Genomic DNA, 24,484 nt, shown 5'->3' on the forward strand with positions numbered 1-24,484 from the left:
CAGAGTTTAATTGCCGTGATAGGAGAAAACTAAGGATGGATCGACAACATTGTAGTTACTCCACAATACTAACCTAAATGACACAGTGAAAAGAAGGAAGCCTGTACAAAATACAAATATTCCAAAACATGCATCCTGTTTGCAATAAGGCAAACAGGTCCTGAACACAAAGCGTTATGTTTGGGGCAAATCCAACAACAGTACCACTCTTCATATTTTCAAGCATGGTGGTGGCTGCATCATGTTATGGGTATGCTTGTCATCAGCAAGGACTAGGGAGTTAAGGATAAAAAGAAACAGAATAGAGTAAAGCACAGGCAAAATCTTAGAGGTGGTTCAGTCAGTTTTCCAACAGAAACTGGATGAAAAAAATTCACCATTCAGCCAGACACCATAAAACACAAGGCGAATTATACACTGGAGTTGCTTACCAAGATGACATTGAATGTTCTTGAATGGCCTTAGTTACAGTTTTGACTTAAATCAGCTTGAAAAACTGTGGGAAGACTTGAAAATGGCTGTCTAGCAATGACATTGTTGACAGAGGTTGAAAAAAAAACATAAAAAGTAAAATGGGCAAATGTTGTGGAAAGATCTTAGAAACTTACCCAGAATGACTCACAGCTGTAATCGCTGCCAAAAGGTGATTCTAATATGTATTGATTCAGTTTGTTATTATGGGGTATTGTGTGTAGATGGGTGAGAAAAATAATATATTTAATCAATTTTGAATTCAGGCTGTAACACAACAAAATGTCAAAGGGTATGAATACTTTCTGAACACACTGTAAAGGTTTGTGGGATTGGCCTAGGCTCCCCTAAATCCTGATTCACAAACTATGGATGTGAATTAATACTGCTGTATTAATTCACCCAGAGGTGATAGTTTAACTCTGCATATTTGTTCTTCTTCTTCTGGTGTGATTGATGTTGCTGCTGATCCAAACTCTCCTGATTGAGCTCAACTCGCTGGTCTGTTTCTATGTCGACCAACACATCTTGTCGAACAGTCTTGTGTCTCAGAAAGAGATGTACTGTAACCATTCACAAAACCAAGAAGGCCAAAATGTACCTTAAAAAAAAAAAAACTTTAATTAAAACAAAACACAAATCAATTGACTCATTAATTAACAAGATTATAAAACAGTGATTTTAGTTACATAAATAAATTGATATTGGTGTATCAAATCTTAATTTCATAAGCATGTATACATGGATCATTGTAATAAATAAAATGGAAAAACAGAAGACTATTTCCTACACGAACAGAACAAAAAGAATAAAACAGCTAGAAAGAAAGAGAAAATCCTTTCATTAGAGGATGAGACACAGGACAACGTTTTTCCACCAAACACACGAGGAAATGCTTTGTTAAAAGCACAGAGTTTACAGAGCCCGTTCAGTTACTAATTAAGGACACTAAAGCTGGGACCAAGGCGGCTTGGCTTTCACTTCTTGGAACGCATTTGTTTGGTTGTTAGAACTCCTGTTTGGTTACTTTAAAAAGTGTTAAGACAAGGCAAGAGAAAAGTCTGTTTCTTCTTTCAAAAGAACAAGAGAAAGCGCTTAAAAAAAATAAAAATAAAATATAAAAAAAATAAAGAAACAAGGCAAGTTATGAGTACAATTGCAGACCTTATACAGAGAGAGAGAGAGACGCCGTGTTCAGATGCAAGCAGACAGGAGGAGAACTGTAGTACATTGCAGTGGAGCACAATCCCTGTCCTCGAGGGTCACAGTCCTTCTGGTTTTAATGGATCAATCAGTGTCATTGATTGACCAGAGATTTCACACTACTGGTTAGCCAAAGTTAGAACTCTAAAGTCATTTCTCAACAGCTGATCAATGTTATGAAAAATCTATGCTCGGGTTGCCATATGCCATGTACAGTGTCATTGGAATATTGCACATCTGTCAAATTCATACATTTGTTAATTGTGAAACAATAACATAGTTTCACGGTACTCTAATAAATGGAATAGATGCCAATCGAACCGGCACAATAATCTCAACCAATGTTTTAGTACTGACACTACTCTTGTGAGCCTACAGCAACCCTCCATTAGCCAATTCAGTCTTTCTGACATGTTCTGTGGTAAACAAAAGTACAGAAAGACTAACAGAAAGAGATCGAGCTACAGCGGCTTCAAGTATTTCACATTACATAGAATACTCTGTATAATTTAGTTAACATATACTTTTGAATCCTCCATATTCAGACTTATACTATTGTACATATACACACACACAGTACAATAAATGCTCGCTCGTGTCGTGTCGCGTCACGGTTTTGTTTTCCTGTACTCGTTCGCTCTTCCTGTTTCCTTTTTCGTTTTAGAGAAATCCCTGAGAACGGCTGTTGACAGTTGCTGAAGGTTCTACACATAGAAGAGGCCTATTAGAACCCGAATTCTAAATGGTATTCTAATTATTCTATGGTTCCACACGCACAGAAAGCATTGACCCTGGCCCGTTTTGAAGCTACACACCAACTATAACCATGATCTGTAGTTAGTTACCCAGTCCGGCACATCTTCCAGTAGCCTGGGTCACTAGTCGGAGCCGGTCTTTCTTTTTTTAGCTAACCTGTGTCTGGTTGTCTTGCCACGGCAGCGATGTACTGTAGCATTGAATACAGAAAAATCCAGGTAACCAGGCTAGTCTTCCGAGTACAGAAACAGTCAGGTAACCAGGCTAGTATTCTGATCCACCTGATCTCTAATGGATTTCTTCACTTTCTGAAACACCAATACAGTACATTGAGCAAAGACTGGGTTAAAAGGAAGAAGGCGTGAGACAATGTCTCCAGCAACAGTTTCTCTTAAGACTTCAAACGAAAAAAAAACGAAGCCACAATTAAAAGTACATTTTGAGATATATCTGCCATAATACAGCAAAATGCTAGTAAATCACTTTGTTAATACTATATATCCTCATCTCACGGTGCATGTGGCATTACCGTAGTCCTGTACTGCCATCCTCAACCAAACAGATATTCATTATTACCACATCTGAAACAACGAGTCTGTTAAGAGCATTATTCTACAACCTCTCGCATGCCAAATGACCGAGAGAAAACGCAAGTGCCGAGTCAACAGAAATGCTAATGGTGGTTTTCTCAAGGAGCCAAGCTGTGCAGTGCATCCTACGTTCGGTAGCCAATAGCCAAGAGGTGCTGTGTGGTTTTAAAGCCATAGTGTCTCTTTGAGGCTGCCAATGCGTTTTTACACAAGGGCCTTTAGCCACTTGACCACATATACTCAGTATAAAACCAAAATGAAAAACACAATAAAAAAAATGCTAATAATAAAATAAAAAAACGAACAGAAAAAGCCATTTTCGTTATCCTGTTTTTCCTCTCGCACACAGAGAAACACTCACAACATTCACAACCTGACACATTTCTTCTTCTGAAAATAGAACACGTCTGTACACATAGCAATGACAGTAACAACGTTCATAACAATAACAGCAAATCACGATAATACCGTGTGGCTCTGTTGAGTATTTTTTCTCTCCTTCTTTCGCTTCGTCTCCCGCTTTACTTGTCCATGTTCAAGCCCAAAAGAAGTTCAAAAAGGCAGACTCGAGTTAATAGAAAAGTACTAGGGACCGACCCTGGTCAGCCAAACCGCTCCCTCACCAGCATCATGAGTTTCTTCTTGCCCTTATAGATCTGTTTGAGGTTGTCTATGAACTGGGTGAACTGGATGTGTCCGTCGTGGGCCATGAGGAACGTCTCCCGGGACTTCCCCAGGAACTCGATGAACTCGCTGTAGTGCCGCGGGCTGATGTGCGTGAGGCGAGAGTGCGTGGTGTTGATATAGGCCCCGATTGTGGCGTCCAGCAGCTGCCTGAGCGGAGCCTTGTCCAGCGACATCAGCTTCCCAGAGTTCCTGCGGCTGTGCAGCGCCGACACCATCCCCGGCGTGGTCAGGGTGCACCGCCGCAAAATGTCGGAAAGCACCGTGGCGCACTTCACGCTCTTCACCACCAGGGGGATGACGGCAGCTAGCTCGTTCTTGCCCAGAGAGTGACTCAGAGCGCAGGCCCACAGCACGTCGTTGATAGCCGGGTGGGTATCCTGGTTGTAGCTGAGGTTAAGATGAGCCATGGCTAACGTGGCTAGCTTGTACGCCCTCATAGGGTACCCTCTGTGCTCCATGTACCTAGCTATCGTAAACAGCTGCGTGTAGCTCATCCCCGCGACAGCCGCGTCCAGGACGATCTGGTAGGCCGTCTCGAAGGCGATGTGGTCCTTCTCGCAGAGGGTGAGAGCGGAGAGGGCACAGTTCTGGGGATCCTTCATGGCACACTGCAGGGCCAGGGTCCGGGCGGAGGAGGCCAGGTTCTCCTGCTGGTGACAGTCCAGGCGCAGGCGGACAATGGTGGTGTTGGACATGACGGTGGTGGCCACGATGCTGGTGGCCTCAGTCGGGGTGAAGAGGGTGAACCAACTCTGCATGATGCTGTCCAACGCATACACACCTGGGACACACACACACACACACACACACACACACACACACACACACACACACACACACACAGAGGGAGAAGTCAGGGGATGAGCAGAGTAATTTGAATAAAAAGACTATCCATTTTCAAGCCTCATCCTGTCCACTAACTAAATATGTACTATATTATAGAAAGTCAAAAGGGAAAACGTTGTACACGTACCTACTTCGGTTGCACAGGTAACTAACCACCGTACCATTTCCCTCCTCCTCCAGTTCAGGGTAGACAGGGTTATCCTCATCACCTGATGAACGAGAGACGGTTAGGGATGGCAAAGAGGTGTGTGTGTGTGTGTGTGTGTGTGTGTGTGTGTGTAACTGTATGCCTGTGTTTGTGTACCTGTAGCCCAAGCTCCAGTGAAACTTTGAGCAGTGTAATGTCTGGCAGGCTGTCCATCAATGTTGCGATCTTGAAGGCATCCTGGGCCAGTTTAAAGATGTGAGACGAGGAGTGGATGTTCTTCTGGATGGACTCTAGCACCGTCTCCAGCTTACAACTATCACCTGGGACAACAGGGACAACACACATACAGTACAATGACAAAGGAACCCAAATGTGTGTGTGTGTTTACGCACGTGTGTGTGGTTACGTAAGTGTGTTTACATACGTGTGTGTGTGTTTACCTTTGGCTGCGGTCAGCATGGTGGAAGCCAGTTCACACTGCTGGGACTCTATGTGGGAGAGTGTGAACCAGCGAGGGTAGCGGTTGGGGACCACAGACACCATGTGATGGGGTCGCGACAGGTCACCTGACGAGGCTGTGGACTCCAACACAGGCAACCTGAGGAGCACAGAAAAACCATAGGATCACACACAGATTAGGATCACACGCAGACGCACACGAACACACACAGGCGCGTGCGCAAAGTGCAATCAGCGACGCACCTCCAGCAAGGTTTTGACAGTGTTCTGGAGTGCATTATGGTTGTTGGCTTATTACTGAAATGTACTTCCAACCTAGTCCTTAATTACAGAACTGAATCAACTGCAGCAGAATGACTATTTTCTTGCTGTTAATGAAAACATGGGCTTGGAACACCTGCTAATGTATAAACAGGCCCTATAGGACAGAATGACAGCACACAGAAACACACGGTAGTCTTCATGTTTGCTACTGTGGGCAGCTCATCTCTAATTCAACCCTATTCTTCCAGCCCAGTTTCAAAGGTCTCGCTGCCTTTGAAAGAGAAGAGAACCTGGGCAGATCAACCAATCACAAAGCTAATTGAGTCCGTGGGGAAATTAGGGGATTCACCTTCCAGGCCTCTACGGCTGGACACACATCAAACACATCCTTACACACATCAGCGCATGTACACACGCACGCGGGTGCACGGCCACTCACACACGCACGCACTTCAGAGAAAAGGGCCAGAGATACCATTGCCACGTGAGTACCAACAAAATCTGTATTTAAACATCTTGATCTGAAGCCTGTCGGGCCTAGACAAGGTAATAGGGGCCGGTCTGGCCAACAGTCTTGCTAGATAAAAGGTGGGAAAAAAGCAAGGTGAGAGCTGTGTGAGTGTGAACACGGACTCTGTGTGAAACGGAAGACGTGCTGATGCCATAGCAACAAGGGGCTCATTCCAAACACATCTAAAGAGCTGCTAAAAGCTCCACCACACCGGGGGGGGGGGGCTTCTGGACCATTCATGGGGTGGAACGAAAGCAACAACAACAAAAACGTATTCCCTAAATATGGGGCCTTCGTCAAAATTCCTGTCTTTGTGTGACTTACCCGAAAACCACTGGTCGGGGTTGGTTGCGGAGCTTCGATAAGCCAAAGCTTGGAAAATACTCCATGTTTTAGTGAAAATCGTACATTTTATTCTAACGCTGCATCTTCTATTCCACCTCAAAAACAAAACCATTGCTAGGGCTTGTATTCTCCTGCTCGTTCTCTTTCTCTCCTACTCAAACAGCCTACTACAGGTATATACAGTGTCTTGCGAAAGTATTCGGCCCCCTTGAACTTTGCGACCTTTTGCCACATTTCAGGCTTCAAACATAAAGATATAAAACTATTTTTTTGTGAAGAATCAACAACAAGTGGGATACAATCATGAAGTGGAACGACATTTATTGGATATTTCAAACTTTTTTAACAAATCAAAAACTGAAAAATTGGGCGTGCAAAATTATTCAGCCCCCTTAAGTTAATACTTTGTAGCGCCACCTTTTGCTGCGATTACAGCTGTAAGTCGCTTGGGGTATGTCTCTATCAGTTTTGCACATCGAGAGACTGAGAGACTTTTTTTCACATTCCTCCTTGCAAAACAGCTCGAGCTCAGTGAGGTTGGATGGAGAGCATTTGTGAACAGCAGTTTTCAGTTCTTTCCACAGATTCTCGATTGGATTCAGGTCTGGACTTTGACTTGGCCATTCTAACACCTGGATATGTTTATTTTTGAACCATTCCATTGTAGATTTTGCTTTATGTTTTGGATCATTGTCTTGTTGGAAGACAAATCTCCGTCCCAGTCTCAGGTCTTTTGCAGACTCCATCAGGTTTTCTTCCAGAATGGTCCTGTATTTGGCTCCATCCATCTTCCCATCAATTTTAACCATCTTCCCTGTCCCTGCTGAAGAAAAGCAGGCCCAAACCATGATTCTGCCACCACCATGTTTGACAGTGGGGATGGTGTGTTCAGGGTGTTGCTTTTACACCAAACATAAAGTTTTGCATTGTTGCCAAAAAGTTCAATTTTGGTTTCATCTGACCAGAGCACCTTCTTCCACATGTGTGGTGTGTCTCCTAGGTGGCTTGTGGCAAACTTTAAACAACACTTTTTATGGATATCTTTAAGAAATGGCTTTCTTCTTGCCACTCTTTCATAAAGGCCAGATTTGTGCAATATACAACTGATTGTTGTCCTATGGACAGAGTCTCCCCCCTCAGCTATAGATCTCTGCAGTTCATCCAGAGTGATCATGGGCCTCTTGGCTGCATCTCTGATCAGTCTTCTCCTTGTATGAGCTGAAAGTTTAGAGGGATGGCCAGGTCTTGGTAGATTTGCAGTGGTCTGATAATCCTTCCATTTCAATATTATCGCTTGCACAGTGCTCCTTGGGATGTTTAAAGCTTGGGAAATCTTTTTGTATCCAAATCCGGCTTTAAACTTCTTCACAACAGTATCTCGGACCTGCCTGGTGTGTTCCTTGTTCTTCATGATGCTCTCTGCGCTTTTAACGGACCTCTGAGACTATCACAGTGCAGGTGCATTTATACGGAGACTTGATTACACACAGGTGGATTGTATTTATCATCATTAGTCATTTAGGTCAAAATTGGATAATTCAGAGATCCTCACTGAACTTCTGGAGAGAGTTTGCTGCACTGAAAGTAAAGGGGCTGAATAATTTTGCACGCCCAATTTTTCAGTTTTTGATTTGTTAAAAAAGTTTGAAATATCCAATAAATGTCGTTCCACTTCATGATTGTGTCCCACTTGTTGTTGATTCTTCACAAAAAAATCCAGTTTTATATCTTTATGTTTGAAGCCTGAAATGTGGCAAAAGGTCGCAAAGTTCAAGGGGGCCGAATACTTTCGCAAGGCACTGTATATATACAGTGGGGCAAAAAAGTATTTAGTCAGCCACCAATTGTGCAAGATCTCCCACTTAAAAAGATGAGAGGCCTGTAATTTTCATCATAGGTACACTTCAACTATGACAGACAAAATGAGAAAAAAAATCCATAAAATCACATTGTAGGATTTTTTAATGAATTTATTTGCAAATTATGGTGGAAAATAAGTATTTGGTCACCTACAAACAAGCAAGATTTCTGGCTCTCACAGACCTGTAACTTCTTCTTTAAGAGGTTACTCTGTCCTCCACTCGTTACCTGTATTAATGGCACCTGTTTGAACTTGTTATCAGTATAAAAGACACCTGTCCACAACCTCAAACAGTCACACTCCAAACTCTACTATGGCCAAGACCAAAGAGCTGTCAAAGGACACCAGAAACAAAATTGTAGACCTGTACCAGGCTGGAAAGACTGAATCTGCAATAGGTAAGCAGCTTGGTTTGAAGAAATCAACTGTGGGAGCAATTATTAGGAAATGGAAGACATACAAGACCACTGATAATCTCCCTCGATCTGGGGCTCCACGCAAGATCTCACCCCGTGGGGTAAAAACGATCACAAGAACGATGAGCAAAAATCCCAGAACCACACGGGGGGACCTAGTGAATGACCTGCAGAGAGCTGGGACCAAAGTAACAAAGCCTACCATCAGCAAGGGCATTTTTTAAAATTTGTATTTTATTTTTTTACCTTTATTTAACTAGGCAAGATCAGTTAAGAACAAATTCTTATTTTCAATGAACTGCCTGTTCAGGGGCAGAACGACAGATTTGTACCTTGTCAGCTCAGGGGTTTGAACTTGCAACCTTCCGGTTACTAGTCCAACATTCTAAACACTAGGCTACCCTGCCGCCCCATTGAAGATGAAACGTGGCTGGGTCTTTCAGCATGACAATGATCCCAAACACACTGCCCGGGCAACGAAGGAGTGGCTTCGTAAGAAGCATTTCAAGGTCCTGGAGTGGCCTCGCCAGTCTCCAGATCTCAACCCCATAGAAAATCTTTAGAGGGAGTTGAAAGTCCGTGTTGCCCAGCAACAGCCCCAAAACATCACTGCTCTAGAGGAGATTTGCATGGAGGAATGGGCCAAAATGCCAGCAACAGTGTGTGAAAACCTTGTGAAGACTTACAGAAAACGTTTGACCTTTGTCATTGACAACAGTACTGAGATAAACTTTTGTTATTGACCAAATACTTATTTTCCACCATAATTTGCAAATAAATTCATTTAAAAAATCCTACAATGTGATTTTCTGGATTTTTTTTCTCATTTTGTCTGTCATAGTTGAAGTGTACCTATGATGACAATTACAGACCTCTCTCATCTTTGTAAGTGGGAGAACTGTCAATACTGTTGTCAATGACAGAGGTCAAACGTTTTCTGTAAGTCTTCACAAGGTTTGTGGTCATCCTGTCTGGGTTGGCGCCCCCCTGGGTTGTGCCGTGGCGGAGATCTTTGTGGGCTATACTCAGCCTTGTCTCAGGATGGTAGGTTGGTGGTTGAAGATATCCCTCTAGTGGTGTGGGGGCTGTGCTTTGGCAAAGTGGGTGGGGTTATACCCTTCCTGTTTGGCCCTGTCCGGGGGTGTCCTCGGATGGGGCCACAGTGTCTCCTGACCCCTCCTGTCTCAGCCTCCAGTATTTATGCTGCAGTAGTTTATGTGTCGGGGGGCTGGGGTCAGTTTGTTATATCTGGAGTACTTCTCCTGTCCTATTCGGTGTCCAGTGTGAATCTAAGTGCGCGTTCTCTAATTCTCTCCTTCTCTCTTTCTTTCTCTCTCTCTCTCGGAGGACCTGAGCCCTAGGACCATGCCTCAGTACTACCTGACATGATGACTCCTTGCTGTCCCCAGTCCACCTGGCCGTGCTGCTGCTCCAGTTTCAACTGTTCTGCCTTATTATTATTCGACCATGCTGGTCATTTATGAACATTTGAACATCTTGGCCATGTTCTGTTATAATCTCCACCCGGCACAGCCAGAAGAGGACTGGCCACCCCACATAGCCTGGTTCCTATCTAGGTTTCCTCCTAGGTTTTGGCCTTTCTAGGGAGTTTTTCCTAGCCACCGTGCTTCTACACCTGCATTGCTTGCTGTTTGTGGTTTTAGGCTGGGTTTCTGTACAGCACGTTGAGATATCAGCTGATGTACGAAGGGCTATATAAATAAATTTGATTTAAAAAAGGCAGAACGGGATGCTTTTAATACTTTTCACACCAGGGGTGTTCAAGAGCGAGGGAGCCAGGGGCCTCAGGGCAAGGGGCTCTGAAATTGTGCACGAATGTTGCATTTTAAACGCCTGTTATATTAAATGAAGTGTCCTTTAATATGGACCAAATGAAAAATGTCAAATCTTTATTTTTAATTTTTTCATGAATAAAGACTTGCTAAACTGTCAAAACTGCATTTTGACATGTCCCTCTGTGCGTCCTCTGACCTCTAGGAAGTTTAACCCACTTTACTCCAACATTGATCCAAGTTTTCACCATCATTGTAAAGTCCTAGTTACTTTTGTTGCTTTGACAATGTCATTTCTGAAGATGATTATTTATTTAATGTGATTCCATGGACCCCAGGAAGAGTAGCTGCAGCTTTTAAAAGGACCCTGTTACGTGAACTGAATTCTCATTTTAATTATGGTGAAACCATAACTTTTGAAATACATATAAAAAAAAAGAAATATTGAGTATCTAAATAGTCAAATAATAGTTTAAAAAGTAAGTGAGCTGGTTTTACTATTTATGACACTTTTCCAGTGTTTTGTGGTGGTGGGGTCAAGTGCAAGTATTGGTCAAGAGAAATGACAGAACTCGGGAAGGTTGAAAACCGGGCGGGCTGCTACGTTCCGGATAAGTTGCAGGCACTTCCTATAGTCATTTGTTTTTATTTAACCTCTTGAAATGGGAAAACGTGTTTTTTTTATTAAGTTGAATGGGTGCTCTTTATGACAGAATGTTAACATTTGCTAAAAAAGTTACCCTACTTACTCACACTACTCAAAGGCACCTATAAATTGGTGGAACGACCCATAGATGGATGTGAAAGAGAGCAACTATCCAGTTCCTTCACAGTCTGGTCCTGGTTTCGGGTGAACATCAGTGAGACTACTGAACTCTCTACCTCCTGGTCTTCACCCTCAGACAAAGTAAACACTTCACAAACGTCTATTCACTTCCCCAACCGATCACATCCCGGCTTCCACTGGAAGACTTCAACTCAAGATCTCTTCTTCATACAAAGAAGACGAGTCGGGGCTCCACGGTAGAGACATTGGAAGATTTTGATGGACATGCGTCTTCATCAATCTTAAACTCCGGAAGCGTTAAAAATACGAGGGTATTATCATGTCTTTCTAGATAATTTTCCATCTGCCCTGCACTAGTGAAATCAGCTGGGTGTGCCTTTCGTACAATCCTTGAGCTGAAGATCAATTCCTCCTTAGTGTTAAGCAGAGGTGTGAATAAGGAGAGGCTGTCTGAGTCTATGATAGTGTTGTAATGGGCCATTAAAAGCCAGTCCTTTTACCTAGCACTATATTTAACCAGCAGCACCTTTCCCATGAGTGTGGGAAAGCATACACTGCTATCATATTACGCCGGCACCACGCTACATTGCACACATTCATTACGTGCTGAGCAGACAGACAACCAGGACCCGGAGCAGCTAGAAGTAGTGGCCACATTATTCTACCTCACCCCCTTCCACAGGGCTGGGTGGGGAGAGAAGTGGACTGGGGAGGCCTGGAGCCCTGTGGAAATGCTGTGGTGGGTTAGGGTTACCCTAACCCATTTTCATTACACTCCGGCTTGCATCTTTCCGCACGCGGCGTAGCTCCTACTCGTTCAGTCATTTAGCATCACCACATTGTTAGCATTGTGAAATGGTAGAGAGATGTTAGCGTTAGCCACGCAGTTGTCCTGTCCCTGTAGGCCAGGCGTGTGCGAGCCTGCTCATTACACACACTAATTAAACTCTCATTAACATCATTACTATTCACTGATCCAGGTCCCCCTGCGAACATCAAAACAGAGCCGCCCCATCTGCATAACATACGCGCACGCAAAACACAAACGCAACACAAATAATGATAAGGTGAGAGACTCACCGCATGGCTCTCAGTGCAATCTTGTACGCCAGTTCAGCGTCATGAGGTAGGAGAGAGGTGAAGAGATAGCGGGTGAAGGTATGCATGGGAACACTCTCTCTGTGGACAATCTCTCCCAGGCCACTGTACGGCCCACCTGGAGACACACGGAGGGAGGAAGAACATGTTAACCCACAGACCAGTGCGAAGAGAGGGGGTGAAACAGTTTGGAACAAATTAAAAGAACATTGACATATCAGATGCAAAAATAGAAAATACATTTCATTATATTTTGGTCTGTGGTGCCGTATAAAAGGAGAATGTGTGAGTACAGCATACTTATAAGTGTGTGTGTGTGTGTGTGTGTGTACTATTGCGTGGCTAGACAGTGGCTATGATAGTTTCCTCCTCCCAGTCTCAGTCCAGAGAAAAGGCCACGCAGCACAAAGCGGTCACCATGACGTGGTGAATGCCATATGGCCAGATGTGCAGACTATGCTTCCCTCCCCTCATCTCCACTGGGTTATTCTAGACTGAACAGCCCCTCCCCACCCCCCGACCACAAGCCCCATTACACCCCCCCAACCACAGACCACGAGCCCCATTACAGTCTCCAGCAGTCTTAGGCCTTAGAGCCTGGGACTCAATTACCAACCAGCCCAGAGGTGGGTGGTCATCCTGGGCAGAGGCAGGGGTTAGGGTGGGACTGGAAGTTTGAGGGCTGGGTCTACCACCTCTCCCACTCCCATAACCAAACCACAGCAGTAACATTCTGTCCCAGTACAAGATGTCAGTACAGTGTGTGTGTGTGTGTGTGTGTGTGTGTGTGTGTGTGTGTGTGTGTGTGTGTGTGTGTGTGTGTGGCTGCCGACACATCGCTAGTTTTACTGTGAGGCTTATTTTAGTCTGGCTTAAGGCGGTTCTAGTTATATTTACCCCACTGAATGAAAGATAATAAGATAATAAATATTGAGATGGAGGAGTGAAATGTGCTTCAGCATAGAGCCTCAATGCTTGGAGAGAGAGAAGGAGAGCGGGAAGGAGAGACCAAAAGCTCGCTCTCGTTTTACCTCACACAGCTACAGCTCAGCCATGGAAACACACACTCCACACATTCATAACAACCGTATGGAAGATTATTTGACACATTTTATCCGATAACCAAAATAAAGGACATTGTGTGTGTGTGTCCTCACTCTCTAACAGGAAGACGGCTTGTTTGCGGAAGATCTTGACCAGCGTGTCATCCAGCTCCACTTCCTGCAGCTTGGCCAATAGCTGCTCTTCGTTGCGACACACCTTCTCCTGGGCATACAGCCCATCAGGCATGACCCTCTGCTGGCCTAAGCCAATCAGAGCAGTCTCTACAGCCAGCGCCCCATATGATTCGCCCTCGCCTAGCAACCTCTGCACTGGCAACCGCTGCAGCTCCGCACGACTCACCACACTGGAACAATCTAAGCGAGAGAGAGAGAGAGAGAGAGAGACACAAAGGGTCAGTACCTAGTAGTCAGTTTTTCAGTGTTCTGAGGTTTGGAGCCTCCCTCCTAGTCCACAACACCGGAGGGTCAGTCTGTCCCAAACAGCACCCTACAGACTGCACATTTGACCACGTCCCAGGTCAAAGTATTTGGGACGGGCCCAAGACCTCCAGCTAGTACTTTTCCATATCACCGGGCCAGCGTAGCGTGTGCCGTGACAATTTTTTTACTAGGAGAGGAAAGACAGAGGGATAAGAAAAGGGGAATGTGAGGGAAGGGTTGAGAAAGGGACCATCTGAGTGAGGAAAAAAAAGAAGAGTAGAATCAAAGATGGAGACAAAGAAGACTAGATTGATTATTATTTTTAGTACCTGAGAGGTCAAGGCAGGTGTTGGCCCCCTCCTCTGCCCCCCGTCCCGTCTCAGTGAGGGTGCTGAACAGGGTTCCGATGGGATCCAGGGGGTGACCCACCCAGCCTTCCATGTTGGTTATGGAGGTGATGGCTTTATGGAGCAGCTCTGTCACAGACAGGATGCAACACATGTCAACTACAGGGCACATACAGTGAGGGGAAAAAAGTATTTGATCCCCTGCTGATTTTGTACGTTTGCCCACTGACAAAGAAATGATCAGTCTATAATTTTAATGGTAGGTTTATTTGAACAGTGAGAGACAGAATAACAACAACAAAATCCAGAAAAACGCATGTCAAAAATGTTATAAATTGATTAGCATTTTAATGAGGGAAATAAGTATTTGACCCCCTCTCAATCAGAAAGATTTCTGGCTCCCAGGTGTCTTTTATGCAGGTAACGAGCTGAGATTAGGAGAACACTCTTAAAGGGAGTGCTCCTAATCTCAGTTTGTTACCTGTATAAAAGACACCTGTCCATAGAAGCAATCAATCAATCTGATTCCAAACTCTCCACTATGGCCAAGACCAAAGAGCTCTCCAAGGATGTCAGGGACAAGATTGTAGACCTACACAAGGCTGGAATGGGCTACAAGACCATCGCCAAGCAGCTTGGTGAGAAGGTGACAACAGTTGGTGCGATTATTTGCAAATGGAAGAAACAAAAGAACTGTCAATCTCCCTCGGCCTGGGGCTCCATGCAAGATCTCACCTCGTGGAGTTGCAATGATCATGAGAACGGTGAGGAATCTAGGGGGGTCTTGTCAATGATCTCAAGGCAGCTGGGAGCATAGTCACCAAGAAAACAATTGGTAACACATTACGCCGTGAAGGACTGAAATCCTGCAGCGCCCGCAAGGCAAGGCTCAAGAAAGCACATATACATGCCCGTCTGAAGTTTGCCAATTAACATCTGAATGATTCAGAGGACAACTGGGTGAAAGTGTTGTGGTCAGCTGAGACCAAAATGGAGCTCTTTTGGCATCAACTCAACTCGCCATGTTTGGAGGAGGAGGAATGCTGCCTATGACCCCAAGAACACCATCCCCACCGTCAAACATGGAGGTGTAAACATTATGCTTTGGGGGTGTTTTTCTGCTAAAGGGACAGGACAACTTCACCGCATCAAAGGGACGATGGACGGGGCCATGTACCGTCAAATCCTGGGTGAGAACCTGCTTCTCTCAGCCAGGGTATTGAAAATGGGTCGTGGATGGGTATTCCAGCAAGACAATGACCCAAAACATACAGCCAAGGCAACAAAGGAGTGGCTCAAGAAGAAGCATATTAAGGTCCTGGAGTGGCCTAGCCAGTCTCCAGACCTTAACCCCATAGACAATCTGTGGAGGGAGCTGAAGGTTTGAGTTGCCAAACGTCAGCCTCGAAACCTTAATGACTTGGAGAAGTTCTGCAAAGAGGAGTGGGACAAAATCCCTCCTGAGATGCGTGCAAACCTGGTGGCCAACTACATGAAACGTCTGACCTCTGATTGCCACCAAGTACTAAGTCATGTTTTGAAGAGGGGGTCAAATACTTATTTCCCTCATTAAAATGCAAATCAATTTATAACATTTTTGACATGCGTTTTTCTGGATTTTTTTGTTGTTATTCTGTCTCTCACTGTTCAAATAAACCTACCATTAAAATTATAGACTGAACATTTCTTTGTCAGTGGGCAAACGTACAAAATCAGCAGGGCAAATACTTTTTTCCCTCAATGTAGTAACATAGTGTCAACCCTATTGACACTACTATTTTAGTATGTAACAGAGCTCTATATCTGCACTATGAGGCTTTATAAGAGTCCATTGAGGCTTTACAGCAGTCCTATGTCATCTAGTAAGTGCAGTCTGACCTTTCTTATGTCGGCGGAAGTGCTCCAGTTGTCTCTGCTGCTGCCGTCGTAGTGTGTTTACCACGGCAATGGCCAATCGAAGTGCTTCGCGGGGGTAACCATGGGAACGCAGGGCGTCCACCCGAGCACAAGCCGTCGGGACGTGTTCTGAGAGACAGAGAGATGAACTAATGTTGTCTTTATCCCTTTCTGTAAGGCTTTTGGCAAAATGTGACCACTTGACATAAGACGACACACAGTCCTCCGTTTCGCCTTTACATACACAAAGCATCACGATACACGCAAAAAATAAACACTCACAGTTCTCTGTTTCCCCTTTACACACACACACACACACCAATCATCACGATACACACTAAAGATAAACACACTCTCAAACACACACACACACTCACCGTGCCACATGGGCCATCCACGTGTGTCGAAGAGCGAGCCGTCCTGGTTGTCGTGGTAACAGTAGTTGGCATAGAGGTCGCTGGCAATGATGTGCTGCAGGTGACGATCCTGCCAGTGGAGGTCACACGCCTCGATTGCCCGTGTGAACACCGTCCTGTGGGGACGTGACTCTGACAGGATGGAGGGGGAGAGAGACTCGCATTAGACAGAGAAGAGAGAAGGGAGGAGGGATAGAGGGATGAAGTGGGAGAGGGTACTGGAGGGAGGGAGGGAGAGTTCAAACGTTAGCTGCAGGCTAACAAAAGTGAGAGATGGAGCGTGGGAGAACGAGAAGACAAGAAAGACAGATATACACAGAGAGAAAGAAAGATGGAGGGTTGATGTGGAGAAAGAAAGAGTCCCGTCTCTCACCTTGGTTGCCATGGGCACCCTGAGGCAGGGAGTGGGTGAGGTTGGGCAGATCGTTGCCATGGTTACCATCCTCCCAGGGGCACACGTCCACGCTGTTCCACCTCCTCAGCTCTCTGAGCCACGAGCACTTCTGCTCCGTCTTACAGTGGGGGTTCAACACGATACACATCCACAGGGCACCTGCACACACAAACCACACGTGCACACGCGAACGCGCACGCACACACACACACACAGGTTAGGTCTTATCCTACCCAAGGTCATGTTTGACTTCAGGCTAAAATCAGGAGAGTAGTCTGAAGGTGGTAAACCCACAGAACCAAACTGAACTGCAGGTAAAACAGATCTCGTCAATCTTTTATTTTGGACCCACATTCTTTGGTCTATTGTCGTGTTGTTATTTAGACATGGGATTAGTTTATCCAACTTTTCAAAGAAATCTAAAGTTTAGATATTCCATTAACCCCCCCCCGCAAAAACGTAAGGGAGTTGCATACTTTGTAGTTGTAGATATAGTCTTGCGCTGACGCACAAACTTTCCTTGTCGACAAACTCTTTGAAAAGCGGGAACTGTATTTGTCCTTCACGCACTGTCACAGACGCACACTGCATACATCAATACCAGGTAAACAGAAACAAACTAAAAGACTAAAAGTGAAGAAGTCTCCATGGATATCATAACACATTCAGGAAGATGTAGGACAGTAGTGTCACAAAGACAATCCAAAAACACATCAGACGCACGCACGCACGCACGCACGCACGCACACACGCACACACGCACGCACACACGCACACACACACACACACAGCTATTTCAACTATGATGTGGCCATAAAGGGGGGTGAAAATGTTCAGAAAGGCAGAGAGAGAGAGAGAGAGAGCAACAAGGACAGACGGTCAGAAAAAAGAAAAAGGGGTGGTTCGCCAACAGAGATGAAGTCGAGGAGAAATGAAGGAAGGGTGGCTGTGTCTGGATGAGAGGAGAGAAGTAGCGGCCCTGAGGAGGACTAAAAGACAAAAGTGGAAAGCAACCGAGGCGAGAAGCAGCATTTGCCACATGTCAAGCAGTCAGAAAAGGACTCCAAGAGCCCGGACGTCAACGCATTGTTACACTTCTAAAAATACAAATAAAAGCAGAAAACTGTCTGTCTGGGAAATAATACATGTGAGAATACAGAAATTAAAAAAGGAGGTTGACATCCAGAGACGTTTTTGTCCCAATTTGCACATTAGCAGGAGAGAACAACTAACATAAAGGCTGCATAACCCAAAAACCTCAATCAGTGTGTGTGTGTGTGTGTGTGTGTGTGTGTGTGTGTGTGTGTGTGTGTGTGTGTGTGTGTGTGTGTGTGTGTGTGTGTGTGTACAAGTAATCTGTACTGAAGGCCACAGTGGACATGTGAGTGCTTCCTATCTTAAAGTCGATATATAAATAATTAAGCAGAGATAAAGGGAGTATGGTATGGTGATCGCATGTGTAGAAGATGGCAGCAGAGTTGAATGATAAATACAACAGTATGTAAGGTTGCCATTTGTGTTGTCTGTATCAGTAAATATGTACAGTACATAAAGAAGCCTACTGCATGTGTGAGCATGCATTTTTGTTTGCAAATGTTAATCTATCCTGCAGTTCATTAGTGTGTGTGTGTTTGTATATATATATATATATATATATATATATATATATGCTCACCTAGTTCGTCCCAGAGCTGTCTGTACTTGTCGTTCATGGTGGTGCCCTGCTGTCTCCACAGTGCCAGGCGAGGGTCGGCCATAAACTGTTCTGTGATCAGTGTTAACATCCGTGCTCCGTTGGAGTCACGCATACGCAGCATCTCCCTCACCTATGGGACAGGGAGGAAAGCATCAGTGTGTGTGTGTGTGTGTGTGTGTGTGTGTGTGTGTGTGTGTGTGTGTGTGTGTGTGTGTGTGTGTGTGTGTGTGTGTGTGTGTGTGTGTGTGTAGAGCTTAATGCAGGCAGATGTTAAAACTAGGGGCGGAGGTTCTAGGCTAAATACTTCACATTAGCGCTAGGCTACATATTTCACTTTAGTGCTAGGCTACACATTTCACTTTAGCGCTAGGCTACATATTTCACTTTAGCGCTAGGCTACATATTCCACATTAGCGCTAGGCTACATATTTCACATTAGCGCTAGGCTACATATTTCACTTTAGCGCTAGGCTACATATGCCACTTTAGCGCTAGGCTACATATGCCACTTTAGCGCTAGGCTACATATGTCACTTTAGCGCTAGGCTACATATGTCACATTAGCGCTAGGCTACATATTTCACATTAGCGCTAGGCTACATATTTCACATTAGCGCTAGGCTACATATTTCACATTAGCGCTAGGCTACATATTTCACATTAGCGCTAGGCTACATACGTCACTTTAGCGCTAGGCTACATATTTCACATTACCCTAGGCTACATATTTCACATTTGCGCTAGGCTACATATTTCACATTAGCGCTAGGCTACATATTTCACTTTAGTGCTAGGCTAAATATTTCACATTAGCGTTAGGCTAAATATTTCACATTAGCGCTAGGCTTTAGGTTGTGTCCCTAACGGCACACTTTTCCCTATGTAGTGCACTACTTCTGCCGAAAGTCCATACCCTATTCTATAAGAACTACTTTTGACCAGTCTCCAGGTGGGCCATTATCAAATAGTGCACAACATAGGTGACAGGGTGTCATTTGGGACACAAAGTATATATTTTAAATTAGGCTAAATCTACACTAGAAGAGCATATGACATTGCTGAGGTTGGCACACCAGCCAGACTAACACTCATCTGGTGTAGAGACAGGTATACATCAAGGGCTAAAAGCAACATCAAACCTCAACAATTGTACTGTTTAATGTATGTGCCAACTGCCATGCTAATGGCTCTTTAGACTAACAGAGCCACTAACAGTGGCTTTGAACTGAACAGAAACAACTTGGCTGTGGAAATACACTGGGAGAAATGCAATGTTGATGTTAATGCGTTTATTATATGAAAGGAGATATAAATGCAACGTTTCAGCCTCTTCCACTGGTAATAATAGTCATTGCAAAGTTTTACACAGAGACGCTGTGAGTGTCCAGAGGAGGGGAGTGTGTGTGTGTCTGATGCTCAGGTGTGTGTCTGATGGGCATGTGTGTGTGGTGTGTTACCTTGCTAAACAGGAGGTTTAGTTGTTTCCCAGAGCCATGGTATCCTCCCTGTGACAGGAAGAGTTTCACCTGCTCCTGGACCTGCTCCTCATCCAAGTGCCAACAGTTCTCATCATCCACACTGGCCCCTGCAGTGGGGTCCGGGGCCCCTACACACACAGAGACCGAGAGAGAGGTTTAGCTACCCACACATTTCTCATTATCCACACGGGCCCCTGGGATCCGAGGCCCCTACACATGCAGGCACACAAACACACAAAGAGACATCCTACATTTGATTTGTTTAATAAAGAACTCTAATCTAATTTAAGGTAACCTGTGGAGCTGTAGAAACCTTTCACCCTTTAACCTAACCATATCTCTAAGGTAAGTAAAGGCCAGGTCTTTAGTGTTGTTTAGAGGTGGACAGAGCTTTAGTTTACAGGCAGGATCAGACTAATGAGCAGCATTGATCTGCCCAGCCTTTACCTTTAGCCCAGAGTCAATGTCCTCAGTGGGGCCTACACACTCACCGTGGACCTGGTTGATCTCAGAGTTGGTTGACAGGATCTCATCTGCCAGTTTCTGTGCGGTGGGCAACACCTCTGTATGATGCACTGATATCAGGTACTGGACAAACTTCTGCAGCTGATCTCTGCTCATCTGGAACAGCGTCTCTGAGATGGGCAGGTGCAGTTTGACCTGCTCGGGCTTCCGTACGCGGTACAGGGCCAGCGCTACCACGTGGGCGCAGTAGAATATGTCCTTGTTGCCGCAGCTACAGGTCACCGCGGTGATCTTACAGCGGTCGAAGCTGACGCTCACGCTGCAGACCATCTCAGGCTGAGAGGACGTGGCCGTGTCTGTTACCGTACCACTCAGATGGAACCCTGGGAAGGAGGAAGAGAGAAGAAGAAATAACAATGCGTTTCAACAAGCCTTTATTGTGCATCCAATTTTTAAAAAAGAGGAGAGGTGAAAGAAAGGGGGGTGAGCGATAGGATATAAAAGAGGAGGATATAAAAGAAGAGAGGGGGGAAAAAAAGACAGGGCTATGAACTTCAAGCCCATTATGATTGGGACGTCATGCAGGACTTAGGACACAGAAGCCCAAACCTGTCTAAAACAACACAAAAACATCAGGGAGATGTTAACTAAATCAAGCAATTGACATTTTATTGAATTAAAAATGACAAAGCCATGTCCTCTCAATAAAAGGCATGTCATGGGTAAGGATCACGTAAACCTTCCTAAACCTTATGAAAAGGGGTGCAAAAATATTCCATATTCTCCGAACATAAAAGCATGGCCACATTGAGTACAGATAGACGTCCTGTGGAAGGTTGGGTCAACAACGATAGCAGCACAGATAGAGAGAGTGAGAGATGCAAAGTATGTGTGTGTATCAATAATGGAGCCCTCTCATTTGAATAGTGTTTGATCTCCTCCTGAGCGCTGCGTTTCCAGAGGCGGAGGAGTGGGGGGGTCATTATTCCACTATGAATATGCATGAGGAGGGCAGGGCTGCTAGCGCTGGTACTAAAACACACACTGATGAGCATATGAAAGAGACACGGCCAGCGTGAGATCATGCATTTATTAATATTGGGGAGGGGCCAGGGGGACAAGAGTGGTATGATTTAATTTATGTGTTTCATAGAGAGCGCGAGTGAGATAAAAACATATTGGGGCCAAGTGGAGACATACATGCATAAATACGCTTATCAAAAGGGATGTGGCTTGCTGTGATATCAGCAGTGTAATAACAGGGATATCAAAGCTGCTGCCGCTACTCGACATGGGGCTGTGCATTACCAGAGGGAGGCTTGAATACGGCATCCCATACAAGATGAGACCGCAATGAAAGTGGTCGCAACCCGAAGCCTACCCCCATGCTAAAATAAACCCTTTATGAAGAATGAACGGCAAAAATGGGGGAGCAGGTAGAGATCTAACAACCCTGCTGATCCTCAACAGTGGGGCCCCACAAGGGTGTGTTCTGAGCACTCTCCTGTACTCTCTGTTCACCCATGACTGCATGGCCATGCACGCCTCCAACTCAATCATCAAGTTTGCAGACGCCACTACAGTGGTAGGCTTGATTACCAACAACGACGAGACGGCCTACAGGGAGGAGGTGAGGGCCCTCGGAGTGTGGTGTCAGGAAAATAACCTCACACTCAATGTCAACAAAACAAAGGAGATGATCGTGGACTTCAGGAAACAGCAGAGGGAGCACCCCCCTATCCACATCGATGGGACAGTAGTGGAGAGGGTAGTAAGTTTTATGTTCCTCGGCGTACACATCACAGACAAACGGAATTGGTCCACCCACACAGACAGCGTAGTGAAGAAGGTACAGCAGCGCCTCTTCAACCTCAGGAGGCTGAAGAAATGTGGCTTGTCACCAAAAACAAACTTTTACAGTCGAGAGCATCCTGTCGGGCTGTATCACCGCCTGGTACGGCAACTGCTCCGCCCACAACCGTAAGGCTCTCCAGAGGGTAGTGAGGTCTGCACAACGCATCACCGGGGGGCAAACTACCTGCCCCCAGGACACCTACACCACCCGATGTCACAGGAAGGCCATAAAGATAGTCATGGACAACAACCACCCGAGCCACTGCCCGTTCACCCCACTATCATCCAGAAGACGAGGTCAGTACAGGTGTATCAAAGCAGGGACCGAGACTGAAAAACAGCTTCTATCTCAAGGCCATCAGACTGTTAAACAGCCACCACTAACATTGAGTGGCTGTTGCTAACATACTGACTCAACTCCAGCCACTTTAATAATGTAAAAATTTATGAAAAATGTATCATTAGCCACTTTAAAAAATGACACTTCATATAATGTTTACATACCCTACATTACACATTTCATATGTATATACTGTACTCTATACCATCTACTGCATCTTGCCATCTTGATGTAATACATGCATCACTAGCCACTTTAAACAATGGCACTTCATATAATGTTTACATACCCTACATTACTCATCTCATATGTATATACTGTACTCGATACCATCTACTGCATCTTGCCTATGCCGTTCTGTACCATCATTCATTCATATATATTTATGTACATATTCTTCATTCCTTTACACTTGTGTGTATAAGGTAGTGTTGTGAAATTGTTAGGTTAGATTACTCGTTGGTTATTACTGCATTGTCGGAACTAGAAGCACAAGCATTTCGCTACACTCACATTAACATCTGCTAACCATGTGTATGTGACAAATAAAATTGGATTTGATTTGAACCGGTGAGACTCCATGCTGTTTGTTTGATCCCCACGGCCTTCGGATAGAAGGATTTGGGCCTAAGCTGCGTCTCAGAGCAATAATGCTACTCTTAAAAACAGTGTGTGTGTGCGTGCGCGCGTCTCAGAAACCGGTTCAGCGTGTGCTCTCCAACCTTTCACAAGCAAGTCCCAGTCCAAAGAGCGGAATAACAAGGACATCAGAAACATGTGCGGTTCATAAAGAGAACTCGGCCAGCTCTGATACACGCCTGTAGAAAACCTAACACCTACCTATCACTTATTGTTTTAGCAGAACAGAAACATACACCATACAATGACGAATAGTGATAAAAGGAATAAAATGGAAACGTCAAACAAAAGTTTGATAAAACCTGTGGCAAACTCTTAAAAGCAGAGTCCAGATAGATTCCATAACACAATAAACACCAAAGCCGATCACATTTTAAGACTGCTGCCATGGCTCTTTATTGGGTGCTCACTCCCTCTCTTACACACACACAAAACCTGAAAACGCACAAAAAACACACACACACCTTTCTCTCCCTCTTCTTCCCCCGACTGCTGGTTGGTATGAGGCCTTCAGTATCTCATGTGCTAGCTATTAGACTGTGTGTTCCCATCACCTGCAGCTGCAGAGTGCAGCTTAGGGTTGTTGCTGTGTGTTGGAAAGGCCAGGGCGGACTTTCAAAGGAACCGTGGCGGACATTTTTAGAACAAGGCCTCTGTGAGGTTGCCCTAGAAACCCCTCATGACCGGTCTGGTGAAATCACACTTGGCTTCAAGCACACCCTGAGTGTGTGTGTGTGTGTGTGTGTGTGTGTGTGTGTGTGTGTGTGTGTGTGTGTGTGTGTGTGTGTGTGTGTGTGTGTGTGTGTGTGTGTGTGTGTGTGTGTGTGTGTGTGTGAAAGCGGGAGGAGTGTATGCAAGCAGTAGAGAGTGAGTTTATGTGTAAACCCACAGGGCCTCCGGACCACCCATACACTTGGGGCCCCACATCAAAGCACTAGCCTAGATACTCTCTCTCTCTCTCCAGATTTTGAAACCGTATGAGTGGTGATAAGCCAGCAAGCTCTCTCGACCAGCTACAAGTCCTCCCTCCTCTCATTCAACGACATGGGGCCCCCAAAATACCAAAACCCTGATCTTATTTCAGGGAGAAGGAGAGGCCAAAGCCCCTCCAGAATTAACCCACTCCGACCCACAGGAGGAAGAATGTAGGCTTTATATAGGATTTGAGCATTCCCACATTAAAAGACCTAGTTGAGGCTGAGAGGCTGCTTGCCTAAGCACAAAAGCTCTCAGTTTGCAA

The 24,484-nt window shown here is 45.0% G+C and overlaps 1 protein-coding gene across 1 annotated transcript in view; it reads right to left on the bottom strand.

The window, feature by feature from the left end:
• Positions 1-1,069: 1,069 nt before the first annotated feature.
• LOC118393445 (zinc finger SWIM domain-containing protein 6-like) overlaps positions 1,070-24,484 on the bottom strand; it is a 53,606-nt gene continuing 30,191 nt past the window's right edge. Inside the window, exons 2-14 of the mRNA XM_052461797.1 lie at positions 20,438-20,794; positions 19,926-20,074; positions 18,448-18,598; positions 16,752-16,931; positions 16,340-16,510; positions 15,945-16,091; positions 14,049-14,195; positions 13,393-13,653; positions 12,218-12,353; positions 5,142-5,299; positions 4,858-5,021; positions 4,681-4,762; positions 1,070-4,488 (exon numbers count right to left, since the gene is read on the bottom strand). Of these exons, the coding sequence (XP_052317757.1) occupies positions 3,623-4,488; positions 4,681-4,762; positions 4,858-5,021; positions 5,142-5,299; positions 12,218-12,353; positions 13,393-13,653; positions 14,049-14,195; positions 15,945-16,091; positions 16,340-16,510; positions 16,752-16,931; positions 18,448-18,598; positions 19,926-20,074; positions 20,438-20,794 (2,969 nt within the window). The 3' untranslated portion in view covers positions 1,070-3,622. The remainder of the gene's footprint in view (positions 4,489-4,680; positions 4,763-4,857; positions 5,022-5,141; positions 5,300-12,217; positions 12,354-13,392; positions 13,654-14,048; positions 14,196-15,944; positions 16,092-16,339; positions 16,511-16,751; positions 16,932-18,447; positions 18,599-19,925; positions 20,075-20,437; positions 20,795-24,484) is intronic.

This window comes from Oncorhynchus keta, chromosome 14 (genome assembly GCF_023373465.1).
Source record: "Oncorhynchus keta strain PuntledgeMale-10-30-2019 chromosome 14, Oket_V2, whole genome shotgun sequence".
In the NCBI taxonomy this organism is placed as follows: Eukaryota; Metazoa; Chordata; class Actinopteri; order Salmoniformes; family Salmonidae; genus Oncorhynchus; species Oncorhynchus keta.